General features: G+C 37.5%; 2 protein-coding genes and 1 long non-coding RNA gene across 3 annotated transcripts in view; 2 read left to right on the forward strand and 1 right to left on the reverse strand.

Moving 5' to 3' along the window:
• Positions 1-37: 37 nt before the first annotated feature.
• On the forward strand, positions 38-4,404 carry LOC146481823 (multifunctional methyltransferase subunit TRM112-like protein). Its single transcript, XM_085107953.1, has 4 exons — positions 38-189; positions 1,352-1,453; positions 2,367-2,459; positions 3,786-4,404. The coding sequence occupies exons 1-4, from the start codon at positions 115-117 to the stop codon at positions 3,885-3,887; spliced, it is 372 nt and encodes a 123-aa protein (XP_084964079.1). The 5' UTR covers positions 38-114; the 3' UTR covers positions 3,888-4,404.
• Positions 4,405-6,627: 2,223 nt separating this feature from the next.
• Positions 6,628-26,337, forward strand: part of LOC146481824 (armadillo repeat-containing protein 8-like) — a 51,103-nt gene continuing 31,393 nt past the window's right edge. Inside the window, exons 1-10 of the mRNA XM_085107881.1 lie at positions 6,628-6,726; positions 6,798-6,871; positions 7,949-8,103; positions 9,459-9,518; positions 10,062-10,159; positions 11,388-11,480; positions 13,060-13,216; positions 14,529-14,619; positions 15,126-15,189; positions 16,875-16,950. Of these exons, the coding sequence (XP_084964007.1) occupies positions 6,706-6,726; positions 6,798-6,871; positions 7,949-8,103; positions 9,459-9,518; positions 10,062-10,159; positions 11,388-11,480; positions 13,060-13,216; positions 14,529-14,619; positions 15,126-15,189; positions 16,875-16,950 (889 nt within the window). The 5' untranslated portion in view covers positions 6,628-6,705. The remainder of the gene's footprint in view (positions 6,727-6,797; positions 6,872-7,948; positions 8,104-9,458; positions 9,519-10,061; positions 10,160-11,387; positions 11,481-13,059; positions 13,217-14,528; positions 14,620-15,125; positions 15,190-16,874; positions 16,951-26,337) is intronic.
• LOC146481825 (uncharacterized) lies at positions 21,525-25,265 on the reverse strand. The gene is made up of 3 exons (XR_014864221.1): positions 24,428-25,265; positions 22,314-22,463; positions 21,525-21,964 (listed from the first exon to the last, which is right to left on the reverse strand). It is a non-coding gene; the product is annotated as an uncharacterized LOC146481825 (long non-coding RNA).

Here is a 26,337-nt window from a genome sequence, read left to right on the forward strand (position 1 = left end):
ATTCTATCAAGTCTCGTGGCCTCGTTTCCAGATATGGGCCTGCAATAAAAGTCAGCGGAGTTCAAGTTGACAGTGAATTTTAGTGAATTTTATAACAAAACATCGTTGGCAAAAATGCGGCTTTTGACGCATAATATGTTAAAATCTCACGTAAAAGGCGTGAAGAATGGCTACCCTTTGGCCATAGAGGTACAGACGTTTCATTTATTGCATAATGTTTTCGTAAATTAGACAATAACATAGCTTCGATTTCCACGTGGCCCTGATGTAACGTTGTAAGCTAAATGTTGTTTTCGTACTGACTACAGAATTTAAAAGCATTGATCACACTCAAAACAAAACTCACTTGAGCTTAGAATGTCTTCCTTAGAAAGATGTCTGTGTGTAGCTTAATTTTATATCTTGAACTAAGATAGTTTAATAGGCCAGTTCAGATGGTTCAACTTTCTTTCATGTCTCAAGCAGAGTCAAGCTTGGAATAAGTTCATGACACGAGTTCTTTCTAGTAAATCAAATTAGTTAGATGTGAAGAACTTGGAAACTTGTGATCTTTTTTAATAGCAAGAAAAATGTCACAGAATTTTTAAACATATCTTAGAAACCCAACAAAAATCATAACCAGACACAAATTTGATATGAATTTAATGAGGTTTCTTCTTACAGGGGGGAAGGGGGGGACTCCCACATGAGAATGATTAGGTTGATTGTTGTTAGTATCTTTCTTTTTGGGGGAAGGGGAGGGTGGTGATAGGCTAAACATGACCAGAGTTAGAGTTAGCAATACCTTAACGTTATTGAGCTAAAAAAATATAACAGGAACTATTTTTTCATTCAATTGAATTGTGCTTTTGTTTCACTCAAACTTGGTACCATTAGGGGTGTAAATGGATTCTAGTCATGCCCACAATTGACATTCGGGTATACTCTTTTTGGGTTGTTTTTAAAAATTTGCAATAATGTTAGATCATCCTCCCGCGTTCAAAGAAAGTAGTGTCCGATAGCCCTCGGCTAGTGGATTTTGCTATTGGGCTAGTGAATTTTGTTCTTAACTTGCCCGATGGGCAAGCAAATTCAAATGACAGAAGAACTGTAATCAATCCTGCACATCAAAATCTTTTTGGGGTTGGTTGAAATGACTTTTGGGCTTGTACATGCTAGCTACAAGTTGCCCGAATGGCAAGCTGTAAAACTGACTTTCTTTGCACCCTGATCCTGTGTCATTTTTGTATTGGATTACCCTCAGAGTTCTTGCATGATGTGTGCAGCAAAAAGTTACAGAGGGCGCATGTGACCACTCCAAGCAAAAGTTCTTCAAACATTTAATAGACTTGACAAATGTTTCTTCCATTAGGTTTCTAATGTTGTTGTAAATGAAGTGGATTTTAACCCTGAGTTCATTGCTCGTATGATCCCCAAAGTCGAATGGAATGCTCTCCTACAAGCAGCTGAGCAGGTATTTAAAATTAAAAATACACCAGCAAGGCCCGGTTCAGACGCAGTACTTCACATGAGCCAAAACGAATTCAATGAATTAAGTTCATGTTAAGTACGGCGTCTGAATCAATTTAGAACGACCGATCTAATTCGGATCGGCTCAGCAATTTTTCCTGCCTGGCTCAGCCAATAATGGCTGTGGGCCGGCTTTGCTTCACATGAGCTGAATCAAATACATAAATTATAACAAATCCACAATTTTCTTCAGTCATAATATGCTTCAGTGTATTACATGTATTTTCGGCTGAATTTAATAAGTTCGGCGTCCGAATCAATTCAGCCGGGATTAATAATTTGGGTCGATCTAAGTTCAAATTCGATTTGGTTCATGTGAAGTACAGCGTCTGAACCTGGCCTTACGTTACAGAGGCCTTTCCCCTTGTAATCATGTAATTAATACAGCCAACTCTCACAAGCCAGACACGTAGATGTCAGCTGGACACCCTTTTTAACCCTGTAAGCCCTAACAGTGATCAGCATCAAATTTCTCCTTGTAATATCAATGCTAATTCAACTCCTGAAGTCATGAGAATTAAGGATATGATCACCCTAGGTGAGTTTTCTTGATATTTTAATAACTTCTCCCCAGTACTTTAACAAGAAAAATATGGGGACAAGATAGGAGAATTTGTTCTTTGATAATAGGGGTAAAAGGTTTAAGGTGGGCATGGTTGGCTTATGGGGCTCTGGCTGAATTACTATGTTGTCTGTAACTAAACTCTGTATAACACAGATACTCCTCTTAAGTGGTGAGCTAGAGCTCTAGAGTCCTTGGGTTTTGTTCCTTGCTGCCTAAGAGAGATTTCACTGTAGTCCATTAGAATCAGCTTGAATGTTTGACACTTGTGTAAACTGTAACCATCCTGACCTAGGTTGGCCGGTCAACAGGTCTGCCAAGTGAAGTTATCCCAGACTATGAAAACGATGAAGAGTTTTTAAAGAAAGTCCATCATGTTCTGTTGGAGGTGTGTACTAATAAGAAAATTATGATAAAAGATATATCAATGCCTGAACTTCCTTTTTGTTGAGAAGTTGAAATGCTGCCAGCTTGGGAGCATGCTTTGATATAAATTTTAACACCTCAGTGTGTTGACCATGAATTTGTCTTAGAATAATTGGCCTACCATTTGGCGCTCAGGCATCCTACTGGTTAAAGGTTTAATGTGTGCAGAAAACGTAACTTGTGAGCTGATGAATGGATTAGTGTATCCCAAGGCCAGATGCCTAGAACTTAACCTTGGATTTTTTCCTTCGGTTCTTGTACTATTCTTGGGCTAGAGATTTATTTGTATTTTATTTACTCCACATGATCTTATTACATAAGGTTACAGTGCGTAAGAAAGGAGTGGCATAATATAGTTAGCTAATTGTATGCCCTGTAAAATTACCATACAATATTTGTTAAGATAAGAAAAAAAAAAAGAAAAAGGAAAACTAATTATAAAATAGAGGAGAAGAAAGACAGAAAACGTTTTACAAGGTCGTGTGGCAGTGATTAATACTGAGCAAAATAATACTGGAAGAGAGCTCGTTTAAATAGTTGTTTTGTTGGTTTTTGATGAATGGAGATTTATTCTTCAGGTCTTGCTCCTTCCAATAATTGATTGCCTTCCTGCAAAGGGGCATGGCCAAGAAATTAAAAAAAAATGCACTGCAAAATTTACATGCACTGTAAATTTTGTGTGCACTAAAGATTATCCATCTTAATTGTTTTGTCCCAAGGTTAAACTGTTAAGAGTTTCTATATTAATATAGGAATGTCCACTGCTTTTTTTGCTTGATGTTCGATGTGATGAAATCCTTAGAAATTCAGCCCTGGTAGAAAAGGCAAATTAATGCACTGAGATCATCATTGAGCACACAAAATAAGCAGTGAATGTCCGCGCCATGTGTCCAAGCATCCAATTTGTTGAATGCTCCAACTGCTAGAGATTGTTGCTTTCTAGAGGTTGACTTCATGTTATTTTGTAAAGTAGTAATAATCAAAGATTAGAGAGTGCATTTGATGATCTCGATCCCAGGCTCATCCTTTGCTGTGTTGGTGACAATGTCATCTGCCCCTGCAAAATTTGCAGGGATGCCAGATACGCATCCCAAGATCATTCATTCATTGTCCCATACAATCTTGACTCTAATCTGTATTAGGAGTGCGCTCTGTTCTTTCTACGTCAAATGCAATAATTATATATAACTATTTATTTCAGTTAATTTTTTTTGCTGTGGTTGGTTGCTGTATTAATTATGGCCTTACTCCATGTACTAACAAGATGTGCTCTATTTTCTCTCTGTAGGTGGAAGTTCAAGAAGGATCACTTGTCTGCCCAGAGACGGGGAGAAAGTTTCCAATCAAAAATGGCATTCCCAACATGCTGTTGAATGAGGATGAAGTTTAATTCATTGTGAGAAGTCCTGACCAAGCACTGAATAAATTGCATGCATGGAGAAAGAGCGCTAGTGTACATACAGACACATCACAATATTACAAGCTTTGGCTACATGTCTCTGTATCCAGGAGAGTGCAAAGTTGAACTGTTATTGGCTGTTGTGTCATATGTTTAAAATGAAGGATAGGCTGTGAGGTGGTAACAGCCAAAAAGTGTGGCAGCATTTGAAGACAGCAATATGAACAAATTATGTTTAAATAAGTAAAATTTGTATGATATTTATCATGTTACTTTTTGGTTTTGTCAAGATGCTGGAAGTGCTTCAATTATGTTGATGTAAATCAGCTAAATGTTCTTTTTATTAATACAGCCGAGCCTTCAAAACTGACTACTCCTGTAGGCAGCATCTAGTATCTTGGCATTGTCAAACAAAACATAAGATGCTGGTAATTAGAATAAACTGAGTGAGCAGCTTAGCCAGTTAATCTCTTCCTTTTGATCAATAAAGGGGACTAATTTCATTTTATTTTGTTTGTTGTTTTCCAACATTCATGCACTGCCAGGTAATCAGATAAATTGAATCATGTTTCAAATTTCTCCCATGGCATCATTCTGCTGTTGTTCAACTCTTGAATAATGAACAAATAAAAAAAAATGAAAACAAAAAAAAAAGGACTTGAGTCTATCTGAAAATGAGTCTTGTACAGTCAACTCTCTCGTAAGCGACCACCCTTGGTACACGACCAAGTGGTCGCTTATGGGAGGTGGTCGCCTACGGGAAAGATCAACAAAATAAGCGTAATACTGGATTGATTAGTTAATTACATAAAAATTTTACCTTAGCAGCTAAAATTAGGCAAATAGAAACTAATTTCTGTGATTTTTTCACATCTATTCATTCTTCTGATGAAACTTTGTATAACATTTCGAAACAGATCTGTCCCGTTTACCCACAGGTCTAATTATAGCCATCTTCTCTGTAAACTGTAATTATCTGTCAGCAGTCCAGGGTAGCGTCATTAAAAATTGAACTTTTGTCACTTCTAAGTAATGATTTACTAACGATCATACGTGATTCTGTTGGGTGGTCGTTTACCGGAAATAGAAAACAAAAGAATATGTGTAATTTCTGGCCTAAAAAATGGTTGCGGTCTCTTAAGAAATTTGAGTGGTGGTCGCTTACGAGAGAGCTCTTGAAACAGTATTTAACTGAGGAACAAAATGGTTGTTTACGAAGTGGTCGCTTACGGGAGGTGGTCGCTTACGAGAAAGTGGTCGCTATGAGAGAGTTAACTGTATTTACAATGTAAGTTGTAATTTAATCCAAGAAAGCCTGAAAAGAAAAATCAGGCTTGAACAGGTCGAACAGGATTCGAACCCATGACCTCTGCAATGCCAGTGCAGTGCTCTACCAACTGGGAGCTGGTCATATTGTGAGTTTGTAATATACCCGTGAAGGATGAATTAATGAATATGAATATACGAAACATATATTTTGAACTGCTGATGAAAGATTCGAAAGGATTTGGGTCAAAGATGTAAATTGTGTTAAGGGAGGGCTTGATAACTGAGCTACCCTCCCTCCCCCTTTGCATTCAACCCTACAGACTATCATTTTTGTTCTCTCCCGCATGCCACATCTTCTTGCAGGATACCATTTTCATATGCACCTGCATGTCTGGCTCACTCTTCCATTCCTGAGAGAATCGAGACTACTTGCTTTCCTAAGAGGAGACTTTATCTTGTGTTATCCACAGGAAATTTTAAAGTTCATCACCATTAGCGTGGAAAGCTGATTGATCCATACACTTTCTAACAATTTCTCTTAAAACTGAAGTTCAAACGACGTCTGAACGTGGTTCCTTCTGGCTAAGAATCTGGCCAGGCCATGGTACCAGAAAGGTTTGTGTGCAGCAAACACCCAGTTTACCCAAAGTTTATATTTCTAGAAACTAACAAAAAAAAAAACAACAGCTTGTTTTTCTGTCTCTATAAAAAATAATGAACTGAACTGTTCTGAAAGAGGGAAAAAACTGAAGTCATTCTACCTGAGAAAAAAATTTGAGGAGTTGCAAAATATTCTATAAAGTACAAAGAGAACCTAAGTAAGGGCCTTTCTAATGAGAGGAAGGAGTGGAGGGAAGGGGGGGGGGGGGGGTGGTGAGGGGGAATCCCCTTCCCTTGTCCCTTCCCCCCCCTCTGAAAAGCCTGATAGGGTTAGAGAAAGGGGATGATATGGTTAGGATACTGGGCAATGTCTTACCTCTGGCTGTGAAAAAAGATCATGACCCTCTGGGGTACCCTTTCTCTGGCTCATAGGGCTTTTAAACCTGGCCCCAGTTGTTCAAAGGCCGGATAACTTTATCCAGTGGATAAGTCACTATCCGACAGTTTCAATCTGTGCAAAGATTTCAGTATTTCCTTGTGCATAGGCGAATATGTGCACTCTAACCACAGCTTAATTGTGGAGTGTACGAAAACCTTGGACAACATTTAACGTGAAGTATATTTTAAATGCTGAAGAGTGCCTTATCCAGCGGATAAAGTTATCTGGCCTTTGAACAACTAAGGCCTGATCTATAACTGAATTAAGACAATAATAATTATTGCAAAGTAGAGTGCAATTTGGACCATTATAATTACATTTCCCCACAGCTGTTCCATCTCAGATCAAAATGGTCAAAATTAACTCTGGTTCGGGACAGAAGAAATTTGATGTTGCTTACATAACGAATGATCTTGCTGTGATGCACGAGCCTTCGGTATCAACAGCTGACCGCTTAAGTGATCACTTTTAAAAAAGTGATCGTGTTTTACTCTGTTCACCATGAAAATGCCGGTGTTTACGGTAAGAGGAAACAATTTTATTAACTTTGAAGTGCAGTTGCAAAGTCTGTTATCTAATGATGTGTTTTTCAGGAGCCGGACACCGATGAGGTTTTCGTGAACAGTCTTTCTTCACCAGATCAAGATGACAGACTTCAAGCTGTTACGTGAGTCGTGTTTTGTCTAATAAAATGATGGAGTAAACTTTTATTTTAAGCCTTGGGTTAAAAGATAAAAGCTTTTTATTAAACGTTGTAGTTGATCAATTAACTAAGCCTGAAACACCGCTCGTTATGCAAACATTTAGATAAAATTGATGAAGCAATTTGTGTGACGAACAATTCAAAGATCAGATGAACGACGGTGTATTGCATGTAGTCTATCGCTTTAAAACCGGCTGGTTCATCTAATAACCTGTTGAATAATTTTATCTTTTAGCGGGGGCTACAGCTTTATGTGTTATGGCCACAGGCTGGTTATACCATAAATGGCGTAAGGCAAATTTTTCTTAAGTACCTTGCCTTTGTTTTCATTTGTTTTAGTGTGAAATAGCCATGATTATACTAATATTTTCATATATGTGTCATGTGACTCAGGTGTTTTGACCAATCTCCAAGTGGGAGGTGGGTGTCTCTTAAGGAGGGGATTTCACCTAAACGCCATTTTTCGTTTTGTAAATTTGGGATGACGCATCTACAAATGTTTGGCGATACGCAATAACTATTTATTTTTAAAGAGCTATTTTGTATTCCAGTAACTCCAAAAACCTCTCATGATCATTGTACTGTATGTGTACCTATTCTGGAATAGCATCAATCGAACACACTCTTCGTATAGCAAAGAGTGCTTGTTAATATAATGCAGCGATCTTTATAAAATAGTAGAAGTGGTGCATCACGCAAGTGACAGCTGCTTAATTAAAGGGTAAACTAAACATTGACATCATTTAACAGGAAGTCTCAGAAACCTATCTGGGATCAGGGTCATCACAAAGTTTTGAAGTAGGTGTCCTTATTGTTGGAGTAGGTGGCTGATTTTACCATGTTTTTTTTTAAAGAATCAGACAAATAGCCCAACAGAATAGCCAGCCAAGATCATGAAATACAGATGGTAATTTTCACCAGCTGCCGGCTATTTTTGACAACCCTGTTGGATTATGGAAGAGATTTTCCTTACCCACAAAATCCACCTAGTACATACTAAGCTGAATATCCTGTCATTAATCATTTTCTCACTCACTGTAGGAATATAAAAAATGCAGTAATTGGCAACAAAGCCAAGAAGGCATCCTTTATCAGACTGAATGTCATTCCCAAGGTCATTGAACTCCTTGTGCAGGATGACTCTGGAATTGAATTTTTGGTGGAGTCAGTTGTTTTGTTAGGAAGCTTGGCAAGAGGTACTTATTATAGCAATAATAGATTATTTAATGTGCAGTTCCAGAAAATATCCATACTACCCCCATGAAAGGTTTTTAGTTTTGCACTCCTTCCCCCCAAGAAATTCTAGACAGTTTACATTGTAGCTCCACACTTTGCTTCTAAAATTTTGACTTTTAAGCCCCCCTCCCACCTCTACCCCAAGGAATCTCTGATGACCTTCCAAGGGGTGGGTATGGATTTTTTTCAGGAACTGACAATGGCTATAATTAATGTAATATAGGCAAAGTTAAAATCGAGACAATGCAGGTGCTCATCAATGCTCATAGTGTTCTTTGCTTTATGTATTTTCTTCTTTACTTTGGTAGAGTTGCCTTAAGTCAATGTCAGATTTGTTGTTTTATCCAGGTATTTTACATGATTTTTTGCTTGAAAAAAAAAAAGGGATCAGTCAATGTTTGTTGTACTCCCAGGGGGGGGTACTCGAGTATAAATGTTGTAGGTTAAAATGAATCCAGGTTAAAATGATTTTCAACCTAGGTTGATTTGTATTTTCCTTTGTTAAGGTTGGGTAATTTACATCTGAAACAAAAGGAAAATACAAATCAACCTAGGTTGAAATCATTTTAATCTGGGATTCATATTTTTAACCTACAACATAAACATGATGGGGGGGGGGGGGTCCGACGGAGCCTAATTGCACCCAAAAAAATACATGGACCTTAAATATTTGTGCACCCAAAAAAATACAAGACTGCAAATTTTAGACCCAAAAAAATACATGACTTTTATACCCTAAAAAAGCAATCTTAAGAACAATATACATACTGCCTTTCTGCCTTTCGGATCTTGCGGGAACTTTGGCTTTAATTGCGTAAGAACTATTAGCCTGGCAGAAATTCGAACCCAAAAAAATATGCGCAGTTTTTCAGACCCAAAACAATACATGGGTAAGTCTTCAACCCAAGAAAATACAGGAGTTGAAAATTTTAGACCCAAAAAAATACGTTGGACCCTCCCGTCACGTTTATACCCGAGTATCCCCCCTGGAGTTGTACTGTACACTGTGAATGAACCCTTGCTTAATCTGTCAGTAATCTGAATATACCATTAGCACCACTGTAATCTAAAATAACTTGTCCACAATAAATGTAGGAAACTGAATTTTAAATTACATAGTACAGATTTCTTTGTCTACTGTCTACTGTCTTGAAGGAACTGTAAGATGAACTGTCGTCATTGTCCTTATCTGTCTGTTCACACAGGCATGCTGGTGAAGTGCACAAGGATTGCATTGCACATATTTCTACTCACTTTGGACTCTTTGTAATAATATTTTGATACATGTACATTTCTCAAAATCTATCTTTGTTAGGTTCATCTGAGAACATCCAAGCTCTCTTAGATGCACATTCATTGGAAGTTTTCTTGAAAGGTACTCATTGCATATATACACTGTAATCGAAGGGCTGACAGCATAGCTGAGTCAGCGAAATTCAACATACATGTAAGATGGTTTGCTCTCTGCCCTTCAAGTAATTGTCTAAGTTATAATGCTTGTCTCTGGAATATTCCTATTCACTTGTGACAATTCACTTCTCCAGGGATGAGAAACTACAATATTATTATTAATATTTTATTAAACAGAAAACGTTCCGATGTTTTCTCTCTTATCACAAGGGCTTTGCCAACAGAAATGAAAAATATTCTTTGTGACTAATTTGGCACATGATACCTTTTATTATTTTAAAAGTACACTTGCATGGCTCCTTGTCCAACCCTTTTTTTGTGTAATTGTTATATATATTTCCATGGTTAAATACAAAATTTAATGACAGACCACATTTCGTCATTTAATTTACTAGATGTTTAATTGCAAGCTTTACCAGTACCCTTGGACTTCTCTTGACACTAATGTCAAATACACAGTCCTTGTTTAATGTCATTTTTAGGAAAATTTCTTTTTTCTTTGTGGCAGGCATTTGTCACTCAGATCCAAGAGTTGTTGAAGCATCAGCCAGGTCACTGAGAACACTCTATAGCTCGTCACTCACTCCATGTGATCCAATCTTTAAAGTAAGTATATCAATCCACATAACCTGTAATGCCTTTTACCAAGGCTGTTGCTTAAAATGAATTTCACAAAGCCCACAAGGCCAAAAGCTGAGAAGTTAGGAGCCTCAGTGACTTGTGAAGTGTAAGATGTAGGTGCTGCTGCAAACGTTTTAGGCACCCAGAGCATTTTCTTGAGCGCCCCAGGGTGCTGGGCCCCTGTTAAGCAGCAGCCTTGTCTTACGATTGAATACCCATGAAAGAACCTTGTTCTTGACAGTTGTAGGTTCATTTTAGCATTTAAAAAAAGCAGTAAGGTTGTTCATGGGTGTGAAGCTCTGTGCCACATATGGCTCAAAACTAAATTATAAAGCTTAAATTTGAAGAGTTTAGCTCAGTTGGCCTTGTACTCTTCCTAAGCTTAAAAACTTGTTAATCAAGAAGTGCCACAATTCTGGAGACACAGCGCGATGTGTAGGCTACTGTTAGGCCTTTGTGGGATTGTGTAGCTCAATTTATGGCTATCTGGCTTTATTTAAGGCTGTGTGCGGTAGTATAAGCCTTATAAGTCTCAAATGAGTTAGCCAAAGTATTGCTGTCTACACATGTATGTATTTCCACACAGAGACTGTTTTATAATATCACTGATAGCAGAAATGAGTTCTACTGTTTATTTTTACTCCATATTGTTAAAATGAATATAAAGCTTAAATTTGAAGAGTTTAGCTCAGTTGGCCTTTTACTCTTCCTAAGCTTAAAAACTTGTTAATAAGCAACTTAAACGAAAGAGGAGACAATACTTGGATGATTTTAAAATCTTCTTGAAAGCTGTTTATAATTGCTTCAAAAATGCATTAATAATTCATAGGCCCATTGACCTATCAAATGGTCGATAAAACATCATGTGCAGTGGTTTTAAAACCCGATAAAACCTCCTCCTTATTAGTATGCAGTGTTTAATGTTTTTCTTGTATGCTAATTTCCAACGTTCACAAAAGCATTATTGTTTTGAACTCTCTTGACACACGCTTTTCCAGGAATGTTTTTGAAGCCGTTCAAAGAACTTACAGCATGTGTTTTATCGGGTCTAAAACCACTCGGCTGTGCCTCGTTTTTTTAAATTCCGAAAAAAAACACTGCTGCTCGTGTTTAAACATTACTTAAAAATATGCAATGTTTGGGGAGAGTATACAGTATGTAGCAAGAAAATATTTTATTTATGTCCTCACTTCTTCTTTCCGTCACTTGTCAGAATTCAAGTATTGTTCCACAGTTGGTTGAACTGCTGTCAAGTTCTTTCTCCAATGCTGAGAGTGCAGCATCCATCCTTTCCAAATGTTGCCAAGTGAGTATTTACTTTTTTTTTTATTAAAATTAACTCCTCAATCCCTTAGCCTCTTACGTGGATGCTCTTTGGGCTCACCATGAATGTATTACTATCAATCCCTAGACTCAAGAATAAAATAAAAGGAAGGGGTTGGGAATTATTGAGAAGTTTGTAAGTAGAAATTAATCATTTTCAGTCAGTTTCCATTTTGGTGAACTCTAAAATATCTATTAAATCTAAATTATTTGGTTTAAAATGTATTTGAGCTTAAGTGTCAGTGTAACCTACATAAGCGTAGTTGCTGAATGTGGACTCTGTTCAGGTCTAATTTTTATCCAAATCATCCGAAAATTTAAAAAGTTTGTAAGGAAAAACATAGTTCTAACCCAGAGATATACTGTGAGAATAGGGTGAAAACTGCAAGCAACCTCTGTTAGCTCATTATGTTGTATGTGGGAATCGAATCTTGGATGTACCAGTAACTGGTGAAAGGAATGCTCCCTGAACAAGTCCTCCAACCCTCTTCCCCATTTTGAGTCCGCAGATACATGTCCTGAGGTGAAATCCTTTTATATGTACCAGTGATCTTAAAAACGACTGAGAATTACTTTTCTGTGCTATACACATTGGCTCTAACTCTTGAGTCTGTGCATGAAATCCTAAAGTGTGACCATTCAATAAAATATGAAATGAAAGCTACTGAGCAGTACTTTCCTTTGGTGCTGTTTATTATGCTATACAAGGTGTTTCTAACTTTTGAGTCTGTTGGTGAAATCCTAAAGTGTGACCATTAATGTGAAAGTTACTAAGAAGCACTTTTCTGTGGTGCTGTTTATTATGCTGTACAAGGTGAATCTAACTTTTGAGTCTGTGGATGAAATCCTAAAGTGTGACAATTCAAATAAAAGCTACTGAACAGTACTTTCCTCTGGTGCCGTTTATTATGCTGTACAAGGTGGTTCTAACTTTTGAGTCTCTGGATGAAATCCTAAAGTGTGACCATTCAAATGAAAGCTACTATGCAGTTCTTTTCTGTGGTGCTGTTTATTAATGCTGTACAAGTAAGTTCAAACTTTTGAGTCTGTGGATGAAACCCTAAAGTGTGGCGTTCAAGTGAAAGCTACTGAGCAGTACTTTCCTGTGGTGCTGTTTATTATGCTGTACAAGGTGGTTCTAACTTTTGAGTCTGTTGGTGAAATCCTAAAGTGTGACCATTCAAATGAAAGCAACTGAGCAGAACTTTGCTGTGGTTCTGTTTATTATGCTGTACAGGGTTAGTTAAATTGAGTCTGTGGATGAAATCTTTAAGTTTGACCATTCAAATGAAAGCTACTGAGCAGTACTTTCCTGTGGTACTGTTTATTATGTAATGTTGTACAAGGTGATTCTAATGTTTGAGTCTGTGGATGAAATCCTAAACAATATTTATATTTGTGATCATTCATAGACAAATGAAAGCTACTGAGCAGTACTTTCGTGTGGTACTGTTTATTATGCTGTACAAGGTGGTTTGAATGTTTGGTCTTTGGATCAAATCCTCAAGTGTAATCGTCATGCTGGATGCAGTTTAAATAATCATCATCCTGTCCATTTTTAGGGTCCTGCACATCAAGCCTTGTTGTGTAACATGGGAGCTGTAAGTGCTCTGATGCCGCTCTTGGTGTGTGACATTCCTAGAATTCAGAAGCCTGCCTTACAATGTTATGCAGCCATGTCGTTTCAGAATGGAGCTGTATCACTGACCATGAAATCCGGTAAAATAATAATTATGAACGAAGCAGAAGGCTGTAATGTGATCGTCACTTTGTTTATGTATACATGCAGCACTTAAACTCCAGTAAACAAATTTGTGGAAACCGAGTCAGTGTTACCAGTGTTTGCACAAGGATTAAAGGTTTTAATTTATTACTGTTTAGTAGGATGTGTTTGGGCGAATGCTCTACATTCTGGTCCCAGTTGTTTGAAAGTTGATTAAAGCCAATCCATGATTAAAAGTTAACCAAGGATTTCATCTTGATCATTAAAAATGATTTTGAAAGCTAATTTTAAGCTAATGGTAAAGAAACGTCTAAGTCAAAACTAAGAGACAAAAATCTGTTGGAATAATCTTTATTGATTAGTAATTAAACTTGAATCAGAGTTTACATTTAAATCCAGGATTAACTTACAGTGTGACTACTGTTAACAGGGTCACTTAAACAAAACTGGCCCATCAGATTGCAGGACAAGAACAATGAATTTCAACCAAAGCCGATTGAACCAATCATGAGTGGACGGAAAACAACAGTTAATACCCAACATTTTGGAATTATTCACTGTTCATACATAATGTGATCTGATTGGCCAGTTTTAAGTGACCCTGGTAATAGATGTCGCACTGTAATCGGGCTTTGAACAACTGGGCCCTGAGTAATTTCAGCTGTAGTAATTGTTTTTTTTCTGTCAAATGTCTGAGTCTGTCCACACATTTTGTGTTATTTAAGGAAAGAATATGTAAGTAGTGGAAAATTACTGTGATGTAAATGTGGTAAAAGGTGAAAATATCTAAAAACAACATACATATACTGCAGAAAACGAAGGCTTTTACAATTTACAAGGTGTCCTGTAGTATCCAAGCTGAAGCATGCCATTGATTTTTGCTTGGATGTGTAATTTGGTTGTAAGTTTGAAAACCTTGTCTGTTAGTTTGCTTACTTGCTGGTTTACCATACATGTAAAATTGCACCTGTACTAGTGACATTCGCCCTCGCAAAGGTAGCACTCACGAATGATCAAGCTGAAATTAGAAATAATTAAATTTTAATAAGTAAATAACTAACCAGATACATTGAAGCTCATTTCTAAGCCTTGGGCTCATTTCTAAGCTAAGAGAAATTTCAAGGAGCCCACAAGGCCAAAAGCCCAGAAGTTAAGAGCCCAGCATGTAAAGCATTAGGTCCTGCTGCAAAACATTTAGGTGCCCAGGGCATTTTCTTGGGTGCTCCAGGCTAGCAGGCTCTTGTTAGGCAGCAGTCTAGTAAGCTGTAGATCAAGGTTGACTGTAGATATTGATATTGTTCTTTATAGCAACTCATCAAGGTGAGAACCTGATTCAGATCCTCACCAAGCTGCTGTCAAGAGACAGACCTGATGAAATTCAACTGGGAGCTGCAAAATGGTGAGTAACTGTCTGGCTGTCAAAAAAGATTCAATGTCCTTCAAGTGTACTTTTAGTTTTGCCTTGTTCCCCAGCATGCAGATGTCTTAACTGAGCAAATTAACAATATTATTGAAAATTAATGAATTTAAATTGGCTGAATTAAAACAACAACGCAAAATTTCATGAAAGTGCCCCACAAACCTTTGGACTAGCCTTAAGGTTACTGTATACCTTTAGAGGTGTCTTGCGTCCAAGCGATGTAGCAAGTCCAGTTTAAACTGTAGATACCTAAACCCCTATATCAAAAGAAAGCTTAACTGTTTTTTTTTTTTAATTTCACTGACTTGACATTGAACCAAAGATGTACAAATTACATTTGAAGTAAATTAAATTAATTCATCTGTTTTTTTTTTTTATTGCACTGACATGCCAACCAAAGATGTACAAATAACATTTGAAGTAAATTAAATTTATTCATCTGTTTGTTTTTTTTTCTTTTTTTTCATTTTTCTCTTATTATGCAGCCTAACAAACATGCACAGAGCAGGAGCTATCCCAGCACAAGAAAACCATTCACTATTAATCAAGGTTTGTATCTGCCTGTTGTGGTCTTATCACATTTTCCTCCTAAAGTAAAACCTTGGATAGTTTTGAATTGTTACAGGGGAAGTGCCAAGCAAATTTGCTGTCATTTCAAAACCCAAAAATGTTTATCTGTCAGCAGAAACAACGAAATAATTGTCAAGTTTGTTATAAATTATCACCCCAGTGCAATAAGACTGCCGATTAGTGCCTCTGGCCAGAGACAGAGTAGGCCGGTATGGGTTGAAACTTGAAAAATTTAGGCTAATGTTTCTCAAGTTCTCGCATTTTTTGTTTCCAAAATGTGCTAGAACAGATCACGAGTTGTTCCTTTCAAGAATTGAGTTGATTTCTTTCCTCTCGTCATTCTAGAATTATTTGGCAGCTGATTGAAGGTCTTATTTCATCATTTTTAACAAAAGATATCAAAACCCCCATGATACTTCCCCTTTAAGTTCCTTAACTTAAAATCAATTTTCTGCATGTGAATCAGATTTAAAGACCTTTGCAACAGAGAGAAAATGTTGAGTCAAACATCGTAGAGGACAGCACCCAAGTGGGGGGGTGGGGGGGGGGGACTTCCATATAATAGTGATACGGTGATCATGAGAAATTTTAAAAACAACGAGAAAAAAAGAAACCTAAAAGGTACCAGAATTCTGTTGTGTGGGCATGATATGAACAATTTATAACCCATAAGAGACAGTCACAAATGGGACAAAAACTGAAACCATTTGCCTGACATTAATATTACTTCCTCTCCTGTTTTTCGGCTCAATACCCCAAAAAGTACCAAACCACAAATTTTAACCCCTAAAAGTTGGTACGATGACCACCACCGTCACTTTTATATGGGAGTTTCTCCCCCCCCAAAAGGTACCACCTAACCCTCTGACAGAAGTCATTTTAGATTTTAGTACCCTAAGGGGAACCAAACCACAAATTTTAACCCCTAAAAGTTAGTACGATGACCACCCCCGTCACTTTTATATGGGAGCCCCCCCCCCCCCCCCCCCTTGGCAAAGCATATTGACAGGGAACACAGTTTGAACCAACAACATACAGGCTATTGGTCTTCCATGCAGCCATTAATAGGGGAGTCATTTTACCCTGCTGTTACTCCTTAGAAACGGCTGCATGCATTTGTATTTGTATTTGTATTTTTTATTTACTCCACATGATCGTATTACATAAGGTTACAGTGCGTAAGGAAGGAGTGGAGAAGGGCATAATATAGTTAGCTAATTGTATGCCCTTTTTACAATACAATATTTGCTAAGATAGAAAAAAAAAAAAAGAAAAGGAAAAGGAAAACTAATAATAAATAGAGGAAGAGAAAGACAGAAAACGTTTAACAAGGTCGTGTGCAGTGATTAATACTGAGCAAAATAATACTGGAAGAAAGCTTGTTTAAATAGTTGTTTTGTTGGTTTTTGACGAATAGATACGGTATAGGAATATCATTCCAGTAATAGCATCCAACAATTGTTGAGCAAACTTTCCTAATATTTAAATTTCTGAAAGGATTAAGGACTAGGATTCAGATGCTGTAGTTCGAGTGGCGTAATTATGTTGCTCAGGTACTAGGATTGGGGTGAAATTGGAAGGCTTTCCATCTACAACGGCTGCATGGGAGGCTGACAGGCTGTCACATCCCCTCAAGCAGTTTATCTTGTTTGCTTATTTATCAGGTTCTTGCCACAGCTGTAAGAATGTGTAGATGGGACAAGATTCTCACAGTGAGAGCTGAAGCGGCAGAAACCTTAGGTAAGTTTGTTAACAAAAAGAGTCAGCTGGTACTTGGGGAGGTTTTATGAAATGTTCAGTCTTAAGTAAACTCCATACTTTAATATAAAGAGTGAGCTTTTTAATGCTGAGATTTAAAGAAATAATATTTTAAAAATTCCTACTGCTGCAAAAAATCAATCTCTGCTGTGAAGCCTGGAGAGGGGAGGTCTGTACCCCTAAAACGGACTATACATGGAGGCTCCGCCCAAAAGGGGTACCTTTTTCATGATGGAGGTACATAAAAGGGTAGAGATTTCACAAGAAAAGTGTAGAGAAAACTGTCATTTAGGTATTTAAAAAGGCTTTGAAAATATCGTGAACAGACCCACTGTTTGCGACTTTAGTTTAATTTAAGTGCATTTATGGTCATCTCAGATGACAAGTGAGGTGTTGAAGCTAATGTCACAACACTAATATTCCATTTGTAGTCATGTCTTACATTAGATTTTACTGACAGATCAGTTAAATATTGTTACAACAACACCAACAATTTATTCGGTATTCCCACATGAGTTCATGGTATTACCTCCGGGGCGGGGGGGGGGGGGGTACTTGGGTTTAGTTTTGCTGGGTATATGCCGCTGGCCTCTCAGAGCCCCTGCCCCATTATAGTTTATTTTGTGGCCAGTTATAGACCCCATCATAGTCACTTTTGGGAAAATGTAATTTTCGCGATCCCAACTAAGTCACTTTCTATTTATGCATCTACTTTATCAATCCTTTAATTAGGTCATCCTAAAATGAATTGACACATTTTTTTTAAATTGAATGAAGAACTTTTTACTTTTCACATACAGTACAAGCATTCTAATCTTCCTAGAATTTTCTTACTCCAAAAATCCGAAAATGTGCGACCCCATTCTAGTAACTCTATTGAAAATGCAACCCCATTCTAGTCAATCCAGTCGTGAAAATGCGACCCCATCCAGCGGCACATCCCCATTAGCCTCTTATAAGGAAGTAGACCCCCCCCCCCCGGGTATTACCTATAATAAAATAGGGCTACTCTAGTATAGTCTAATAATCTAGTATTATCTAATTACAAAAGGGTCTCTCACTAAATTAAATAATTAAAGTCTGTCTATAATCCATACATGAATGGATATAGACAGCTGTAAGTCTGCAAATAGTAGGATCAACATTGTTTAAAAGAAAATAATTTTAGAATTATCGTCAAGATCATTGAAATGGGGATATTTTCTTATTATGTCTTCGAAGAACTTTCAACGTAAATTATCGTAAAGGTGACAATGGAGTATAAAATGCAATTCATGTTCAACTTCATTTAAGTGGCAGAAAAGGCAAATTCGGAGATTTTGTGGGTATTGTGTGTCTACCGGTTTCAATCCGTAATAGATGATTTCTGAGACAAAATTTATTTATCGTTTCTTATGAGAGGAATCGTTTATTGTGTTAATGGCACGTGACTTTCGTGAGCTACTCGTTCTCAGTGAGCCGTTCATGGCGCATTGTTCTCAATAGAACTACAGTGTAGTCATGCTTCCAGGGTCAGCAAAATCAATAGTTTTGTTATAATATAGCTCACAACATTAGAGAGTTTTAGATCCGAGTTTACCGCGAACCCCAAACCGCTGGAGGTCACGTGACCAGTGTTTCACGTCACGTTTGAGGTTTTCAACGTGTGTTTTCAACGTACAGAGGAAGGTTTTCACGGATGTCATTTACCTGAAAGCTTTTACCGTATAACTCTTGTTTTATCTCACGTAATGATACAAAAATCTTGTGGAGCGAGTCTTTATCCATTAACAGAGGCACAAATTAGGGTGAAAAGCTAAATTTGATAAATTCTATTTGATCTTAAAAACAAGTGCCATTCATGACTGCTGATTCAAAATGGTGGCTGTAAATTTGCAAGAAGAACTAATGTAAGAATTTACAGCTTTTCGCTGCTAGTTGTCCTTAGCATATTGTAACGTTTATTTGCATTGGTCGAAAGTGTTGAGGCCCCATTCCTAACTTGATAAGTACACGTGTAAAGCTAAGCTGCTGTATAGTACAGCTTAAACTTCTGGCTAGGTCAGCAGACACCGTCTAGCTATAGAGATGGGTTGGCTGCATTCCTTGCTTTTTAATAAACTAGGGTCACTCCTGCGTGGTGCGGTTGAAATTGCGCAGCTACTTCCCCAAGCTTGTTCGCGTCTTTGCTTTTGTTTATCGCCTGCTAACCAGTACTCGTAATGCTCGTAATGCTGGGGTGGTAAGTGAGGTTGTTTTTGTAACGCAAGGCAGTGTTCCACTCAATAACGCATATTGCGGCATATCGCATATATAGCATAGAGCACATTGCAGTTGCGTTACTTTCCTCAGGAACAGTGACATTAATTCCTTTTATTTAGTGTCCTCATTTAGCAGCAATGACATCCTTAAGAGATCAATTTATGTTTTACCTTTTAAGGGTTCATGTGTGCAGTATACGTAATTTCACATTGAGTGGGGCTGAATATATCAAGAGATCATGTTTTTTTCAAGAATCAAAAATTTAATATACCAGTATTTGTTTAAGTTCGTTCCCTATATATGGGAGCAGGGATGGCGTTGTGATCTGTGCACCCGCCCCCACCAGTGTGACCCAGGTTCGATTCCTGGACTCGGAGTTACATGAGGGTTGAGTTTATTGTTGGTTCTCGTCCTTGTTCAACAGCCGAACGTTACGTCCTGTCTCCGGCCTCTAATGAACTCTATTATGACCTTGATTGTTTTCTTTTCTGGAGTTAAGATAGAGTTGGACAAACCCAGAGTATATTTTGGTCCCCTTAAGGGGGCAATTCACCTAAACGCCATTTTTCTGCCACTTGACATGGCTTTAATGGCAATTTCTCATTCACGTTTCAAGCAATCCAAAAACCTTATCATTATCCCGTGAATCTGTGTTGTGGGGTATTTTGTGAATTTTTGGGTGATTTTTGGATATATTTGGGAGGAGTAGTTTTTAACTCGTGAATGCGCGCATGCGCAATGAACGAGTTATAGCGATAGCTGACTCTCGACTTGGTCGATCAGTCGATCAGTCGATCAGTCGGTTTTGTCGTTAACTTTCGGGCGTGCGCAGTGAATGAGTTTTAAATTCAATTAGTGGAAAAAAACACGCGAACATTTGTTGTTCATGGCGCATCAGGAAATTCTTATTCAATATGTAGAGAATAATTTGACGATCATTTAGTGCAAGAATGGCGATTTTTCGTTCAATCTGAGCAAAGTTTCAAGTTTTTTCAGTTTTTCAGAAAGTCCGGGGTCGTAAACTCAATTAGTGAAAAAAAAAAAAAACGTGAAAATTTGTTTCACGGCGCGTCAGAATTCTCTCATTCATTCTGTAGAGAATAATTTGACAATCATTTTAGTGTAAGAATGGGGATTTTTCGTTGAATTTATAGGATTTTTTCGTTTTTTTCTACGAAGTGCGGTTTCTTTCAAGAATTAAAAATAATTTAATTTAAAAATAATTTAATTAAAAAATAATTTAATTTGTCAGTTTTCACGCGAAAGCGGAACGTGCCATGTCACGCATCATTGACGTCGTAAACAAAATTATGCAAATTTCTGGTGAAATGAACACTTTTAAGATCTTGTCAGCTTTCATAGAGGTTTCAAAGGGAAAAAATGTTTCATTTTCGAAATTTACAACTGGTAATTTATGGGAAAGCAAAAGGACGCGGTCGATAAATAATTCTTATTTAGCAAGAGCTTGTCATAGTTCATTATTTTTACTTGAGGATTGCGTGGACTGAACTCCAAAGGAAAAATTTCACGCATTTATGTCGGGCATGAATCGTAATGCGATACTTTGTTGAACATATTTCCCTTTGTGAGATCGGCTTGCCCTACAGTAATTTTGTAATTTTAATTCCCAAAAAAACTTCACTTGCCCATCGGGCAAGTGATGGTTAGAATCCACTAGCCCGATCGCGAAATCCAGTAGCCGCGGACTATCACACGAATTTGCATGACGTAGCTGCACATGGCGTGCTCCTATAAACTTTGAATAAAAAAAACACGTGATATTTTTTAATCGGCGCATCAGAATAATCGGCTTATTCAATCTGTACAGAATAATTTGACAATCATTTTAATAGTACAAGAATGGTCATTTTTCGTTACATAATCGGGCAAAGATATAATTTCTTTTAGCTTTTGAGGAAGTTTCCGTAGCCGTCTAAATTGCAATTACTATGTGTCATCTGCATTCACGAGTTGGCTCACAGGAGCCTTTGATTTTTAGAAGGATTGGTTAAATTAAGAGAAATAAGAAATACTGAAGATTTAGTAAAGTTTTAAAATTAGAATTTGTATTTAATAATTAATAGACGGATACCAAGTTAGTCCACTAACAACCCGGGGTACTCTTGCGTGGGTATCAACTGTCTGATGGTGTTCCAAAAATAATTTTCTTTCTTCTATCCCTTCTTAAAACCTCTTTAAATTTCATTCAAATTTAGGTAAATTGCCACCTTAAGTGAGTGGTTTCAGAAATGATGACAAGTGCTGTTTTCAAAGGAAGTCTTTCCAGTATGCAATACACCATTTTGTTTTTGTATTACAATTTTATTATTATACCAAAGCAGAATTAACAAAGTCAAAAACTAGATTGGATTTCAACTGAGTGTCATAAAACCAAAACCAAAGTAATTACTCCAGCCAATCACAACAGGCGCAAACAGTGCAATAAACCAATCAGAATTCGAAGAAAATGCATGTAACCGGTGCCAAGCGCGGGAAAACGCGTGCGAGTGAGGCACGAATGTTTTTCTCTTTGCTTCTGATTGGTTGAGAAAGTGGCGCGAGTTTTGCTAACCAATCACAGATTGTGGTAAATCAAAACCCAAGCGAAAGTGTAATTACTGTCGACACTCAATTCAAAACCGCTCTGAAAACTATGAATGAATCTGGTTTCGTCCTCATTTGATACTACAAAAACTGCTTCAGCTTCTCTATTTCGAAATCCTTTGCTTCATTTGTAGTCAGTTGCTTTTCTAAGCTGCAAGGAAATAGGCAAAAGAAATTCTTTTAGAAACAAACGATTACTGAGACTAGTTTGATCCCATTATGGTCTTGCTGTATCAATTTCATATATTCAGACTGACAGTAAGCGATATTACCCTGCTGTGTGGTTAATATATGGTGTCCTTATTCAACGAAGGATTGTTACTATTTGATCAATACACGTGACCAACTTCTGATTTCAGCACGGGCTGGGACAAGATAGCTAGACTAGTGGCAAGTATAAACTGCGTTACTTTACCATAAACCCTTGAATAAACGGTGGTTTATTTTAAATTAGAAGGAAAACAAAAGGTACTGAGAAACAAGGTATAAAGTTAGCTTACCCGTCTTGAAGGTTGGGAAGCGATTGTGCTCACGAGTGTCCTCGCATTCTTCCGCGCATTCTGCTGAAGACGTACAGGTTGCACATCCTACCAATCGTCGATTTCGGCTCAAAAAATCGTTCGCGTCTTTTCCGTCCAACAAAATGCTTCCTGTAAAGCAATGTAACGTCGTAAGTAAAATTCTCAGCCAATGAGATGCAAGCTAAGACCACTCGTGACTAGCTCGAGTATGTTTTCCCGCGCTTGGCGCCTGTATTGGTTGCATGTATTTACAGCGACTTCTGATTGGTTCATTGCGTTGTATACGTCAGCTGTGATTGGTCAGAGTAGTTTTGTTTTTGTTTTACCAAAATTCAATTGAAAATTGTTCTTAATTAAGATCCTAATTCTTGGGTAACTTATTCGGCTTTGTAAAATCCAGTCCTTTGGTTTACCTTTCTGGTTGATTGTTTAATGATTGTGGGTTAAGCAAGTTATATCTATTCTTATTCCACTCTCCCTTTGAATCAGTGACATTTTAAGTGAAGAACAAAACATCTTAACTCTTCGGAAATTTAAGTTAGTTCTGAAACCCTCTGAAAGAATTTTTCTAAACTTTGCAAAATATTTTATCGTAAAGGAGCAGTGTGATGTATTTTTGTGTCAATTTGAAAGGCCAAAAAATCTATTTACACCGATGGGAACCTTTAAATAATGGTTCAGGTTTGTGAACAATAACCCTACTAGTGCACAGAAACTAGTATTAATTATTTTTGACCGCATATGGCTCGGAGGGAAATGGATTGCAACTTGAAAAAAAAAAGGCCAATTTTTTCAAGTTCTTCCTGTGTATTTTAGAGAAATCCCTTGTTCTTTGTCAAATATTGGAGCTTTTTTATTTTTAATTTTTTACCAAAATGCAACAAAATCGCCGTGACTGTGCTCATTTAACATGCGCAAGGGTACCGTGCTCGTTTATATTTTTTTTTAGGTAGAATCACTTGAAGATAAAACTGGAAATCTTTATAATGAAACGGGTTATACTTTTGCTATGGTAACCCATTATCTTGGCAAAACTACAATATCTTGTTCACCAATATTATTTTTTGGTATCATTGTTGTATCAACTGATAGAGTGGTAGTATTAATTGGAAAAAGCAGAAGTGCTGGAAAGAAGCCACCTTAACAGGAATTCGTATTCTTAAGGTGTGATTCTTAAATTCTTGTGGTGAATTATCCTGTTTTGTATATTCCGTCCTTTTTAACTCGTAAATACGCGCATGCGCAATGAACAAGTTGTCGCGATGTGAGGTAATGTCATTCGCTCGATTGTTCCATCGGTCCACTTGTTGGGCTGTTAACTCACCAAATATGGCGTACTATCACAGCTCGCATAAGTTTCTCTCCTCCTTCAATTACGATACACGGTTTTTGGAGTTTGAAATTAAAAGAAGTAGCCTAAAGCTGAGAACGCTCCACCGATGTATATAGTCTTCGTACGTTTTTATTTTGGTGAAAAAAGCGCCGTGTTGAAAGGCTCAAGCTGATCGACATTGTCGTCCAAGTCAACAGGGATTTCGCGCAAAATGAAAGGAGAAAATACGATGGAGAAACGTCTGAGGGTGTTCCGTGCTCATTCGCGTATTCGTCTTTGGCGGTCCGAAGTCATTTGGCTGTTAAAATCGTTGCGCCACGGGTGCCATATAGTTAGAGACCGGAAAATAACCTTTGAGCCGATGGTCACGGGTTAAGGTCTTCTTTGATACCGATAAAAAATATTTATATTTTCGTTTTTTTTTTTTCTCGCCTTTGAAAGCCTACCACACCAAAATTTATAACTTACTTTACAAATACAGAATAAACGAAATGTGTCAAAAGTTTAGGTACCATGGCCACAAACTATTCAAGGAGTTTAATCTCGCTGAGGGGAACGGCTTAAAAATCTAAGATGCGTAGAACGAGGCATATATACAAAATAAATAAGGACGCTTATTATTATAAGCCTTTATGGCTTTCTTGTTTGATACCATGTATGTTTATTTATAACGCGAACAATGTTTAATACCTTTCAAGTCGAACTTCATTCCCGCATGGCAAAGAAAGAAGACTTTGCAAGCAGGTCAAATTGTACTCACCTTTTTCCTTTTCGGAGTCTAAATCCTTTGGCTTGGCAAAACAGCAGGTAGTCAACAACAAGAGTAAAACGCTCACTTGGATAGAACGGCTTCCCAACATTGTGCACTGTTTGAAACCTGTTTAGCTATTCACTCAGCGCAATCTCAAACTACCTATGCAGCCTGAATTGAATGTATTCGCTTTTTATATGTCGTGCCCTCGACCCTGAGTCATGCTTTCTGTTACGTAATACAATTTGACCGTACTGAACCTATCCAATATACGTTACAGCTAAAAATACTAACTGGAACGCGGCGTAAACCTTCGTAAATTATGCCGAGCGTTCACGTTTTTTGTTCAAACCGTTTCACGTTTAGTTGAAGGGCATAGTTTATTTAGCTTCACCAAAATTTTGCACGGAAACTTCTATTACTTGCATCAGCTACTTGATTAAATATCTCTCATTGGTTGAAGTCCCTGTAACTTTTGCCGATCTCATTCTTAGCTCCCCGCATAGCAAAGACAGCTTATAAATTGTAGGTTTTTGGAGGAAGAGCATTCAAGGTCATCATATTCTGATTGGTTTATTGTCCAAATCATTTAATACCAACGTGTGAGACTTACTTCGCTTACGTAAGGGAAAGTAATTCGCTTGTTTTGGATATTGTGGACGGCTATGATACCGTAAGTGGCTGGTTTGCTTACGGAAAAATAATGCGCTATATTGTTGTGAATATAAGTGCATGCATGGTTATGATCACAATGATTAGTATACGTGGTTTCCTTATATGAAAAGAATTCGTTGGATTGAAAGAAATGTGATGCTTTGTTTTAGCCTGATAAATAAATGATAGATGTATTTTCAGTCAGTAACACAGGAATACTAGGGAAAAGGAAATCCTAGTTTAATGGCCTTAGTTCTCACGAGTCTCCTGTAGCTCAGTGGTAGAGCATCCGAGCTAGTAATCGGAAGGTCATAGGTTTCACGGCCCGTTGACCTAGCTCCCACGAATCTCCTGTAGTTCAGTGGTAGAGCATCCGAGCTAGTAATCGGAAGGTCTTAAGTTCGACTCCTGATAGGATGACTCGGATTTTTTTTCCGAGCTTACCTGTGTCGCCGACTAAAAAATGCGTCTATCAAATCGTTTGGTTGTTTGGCCATAATGAGTGGTTATGAGTATGTAAGTGGTAATAGCAGCGTGCTTTGCTTACGGAGAAAAAAAATCCTTCTTTCGTTTAGGCGGTGAGTGGCTATGATATAAGTGCAATCCAACACGCGTCCTTCACTGCCTGAGAAATTTGTATTGAATTGTGATGAAAACTTAGAGATTCTCTTCTTTTTGACAAACTGTCACTTCAAACTTTCGTAACACTGTAAAACTAATTCGGGAGAGCAAATAATTTATGTCAACTGGCGTTTTGGGCAAGTCAAGAGCAGTTTGGAAATTTATCGAGTAAGATTCCACTTTCAAAGAGTTTCTGCGGCTTAAATAGATCTAAATGTGTTGAGGCCATTGGACGCGTACCAAGTAATTGCATCGATTTCTTTCAATTTGACAAAGAAATTAATGAGGGTACGAAAATCGTGCGCTACAACAACAACAACAAAAAAAAAAAAAACGAAATCGGTCGACAAATTGTGACGTGTAACGGGGCTCAGACGGGCTGATTAATTGGTAACTGTAAACCAGCCTTTAGCCTCACAAATATGCTTTTTAAGGGCCATAGGATGATGTGGGAACATAGGAAACTATATTATTAATTAACTCCTTAAAGTTCTGTTTGGGTATCCCTGACAATATTGAAAGTGTCGAGGTGCGTTGAATGCTGATAACATTGAAACTAGTTGGTTTACATGAAAAAATATCGCTCGTTCGTTTTGGTTTTGATAAGTGGTTATGATATTGAGGTGGTGGTTTGGTTACACAAA

This window comes from Pavona decussata, unplaced genomic scaffold (genome assembly GCF_977016875.1).
Source record: "Pavona decussata unplaced genomic scaffold, jaPavDecu1.1 SCAFFOLD_48, whole genome shotgun sequence".
NCBI classification, from domain to species: Eukaryota; Metazoa; Cnidaria; class Anthozoa; order Scleractinia; family Agariciidae; genus Pavona; species Pavona decussata.

Coding starts and splice junctions, on each gene's coding strand:
- LOC146481823 (XM_085107953.1), top strand. CDS start 115: ATGCGGCTTTTGACGCATAATATGTTAAAATCTCACGTAAAAGGCGTG. Junction 190..1,351: donor GCTACCCTTTGGCCATAGAG/GTACAGACGTTT, acceptor TTCTTCCATTAG/GTTTCTAATGTTGTTGTAAA. Junction 2,460..3,785: donor TCCATCATGTTCTGTTGGAG/GTGTGTACTAAT, acceptor TTCTCTCTGTAG/GTGGAAGTTCAAGAAGGATC.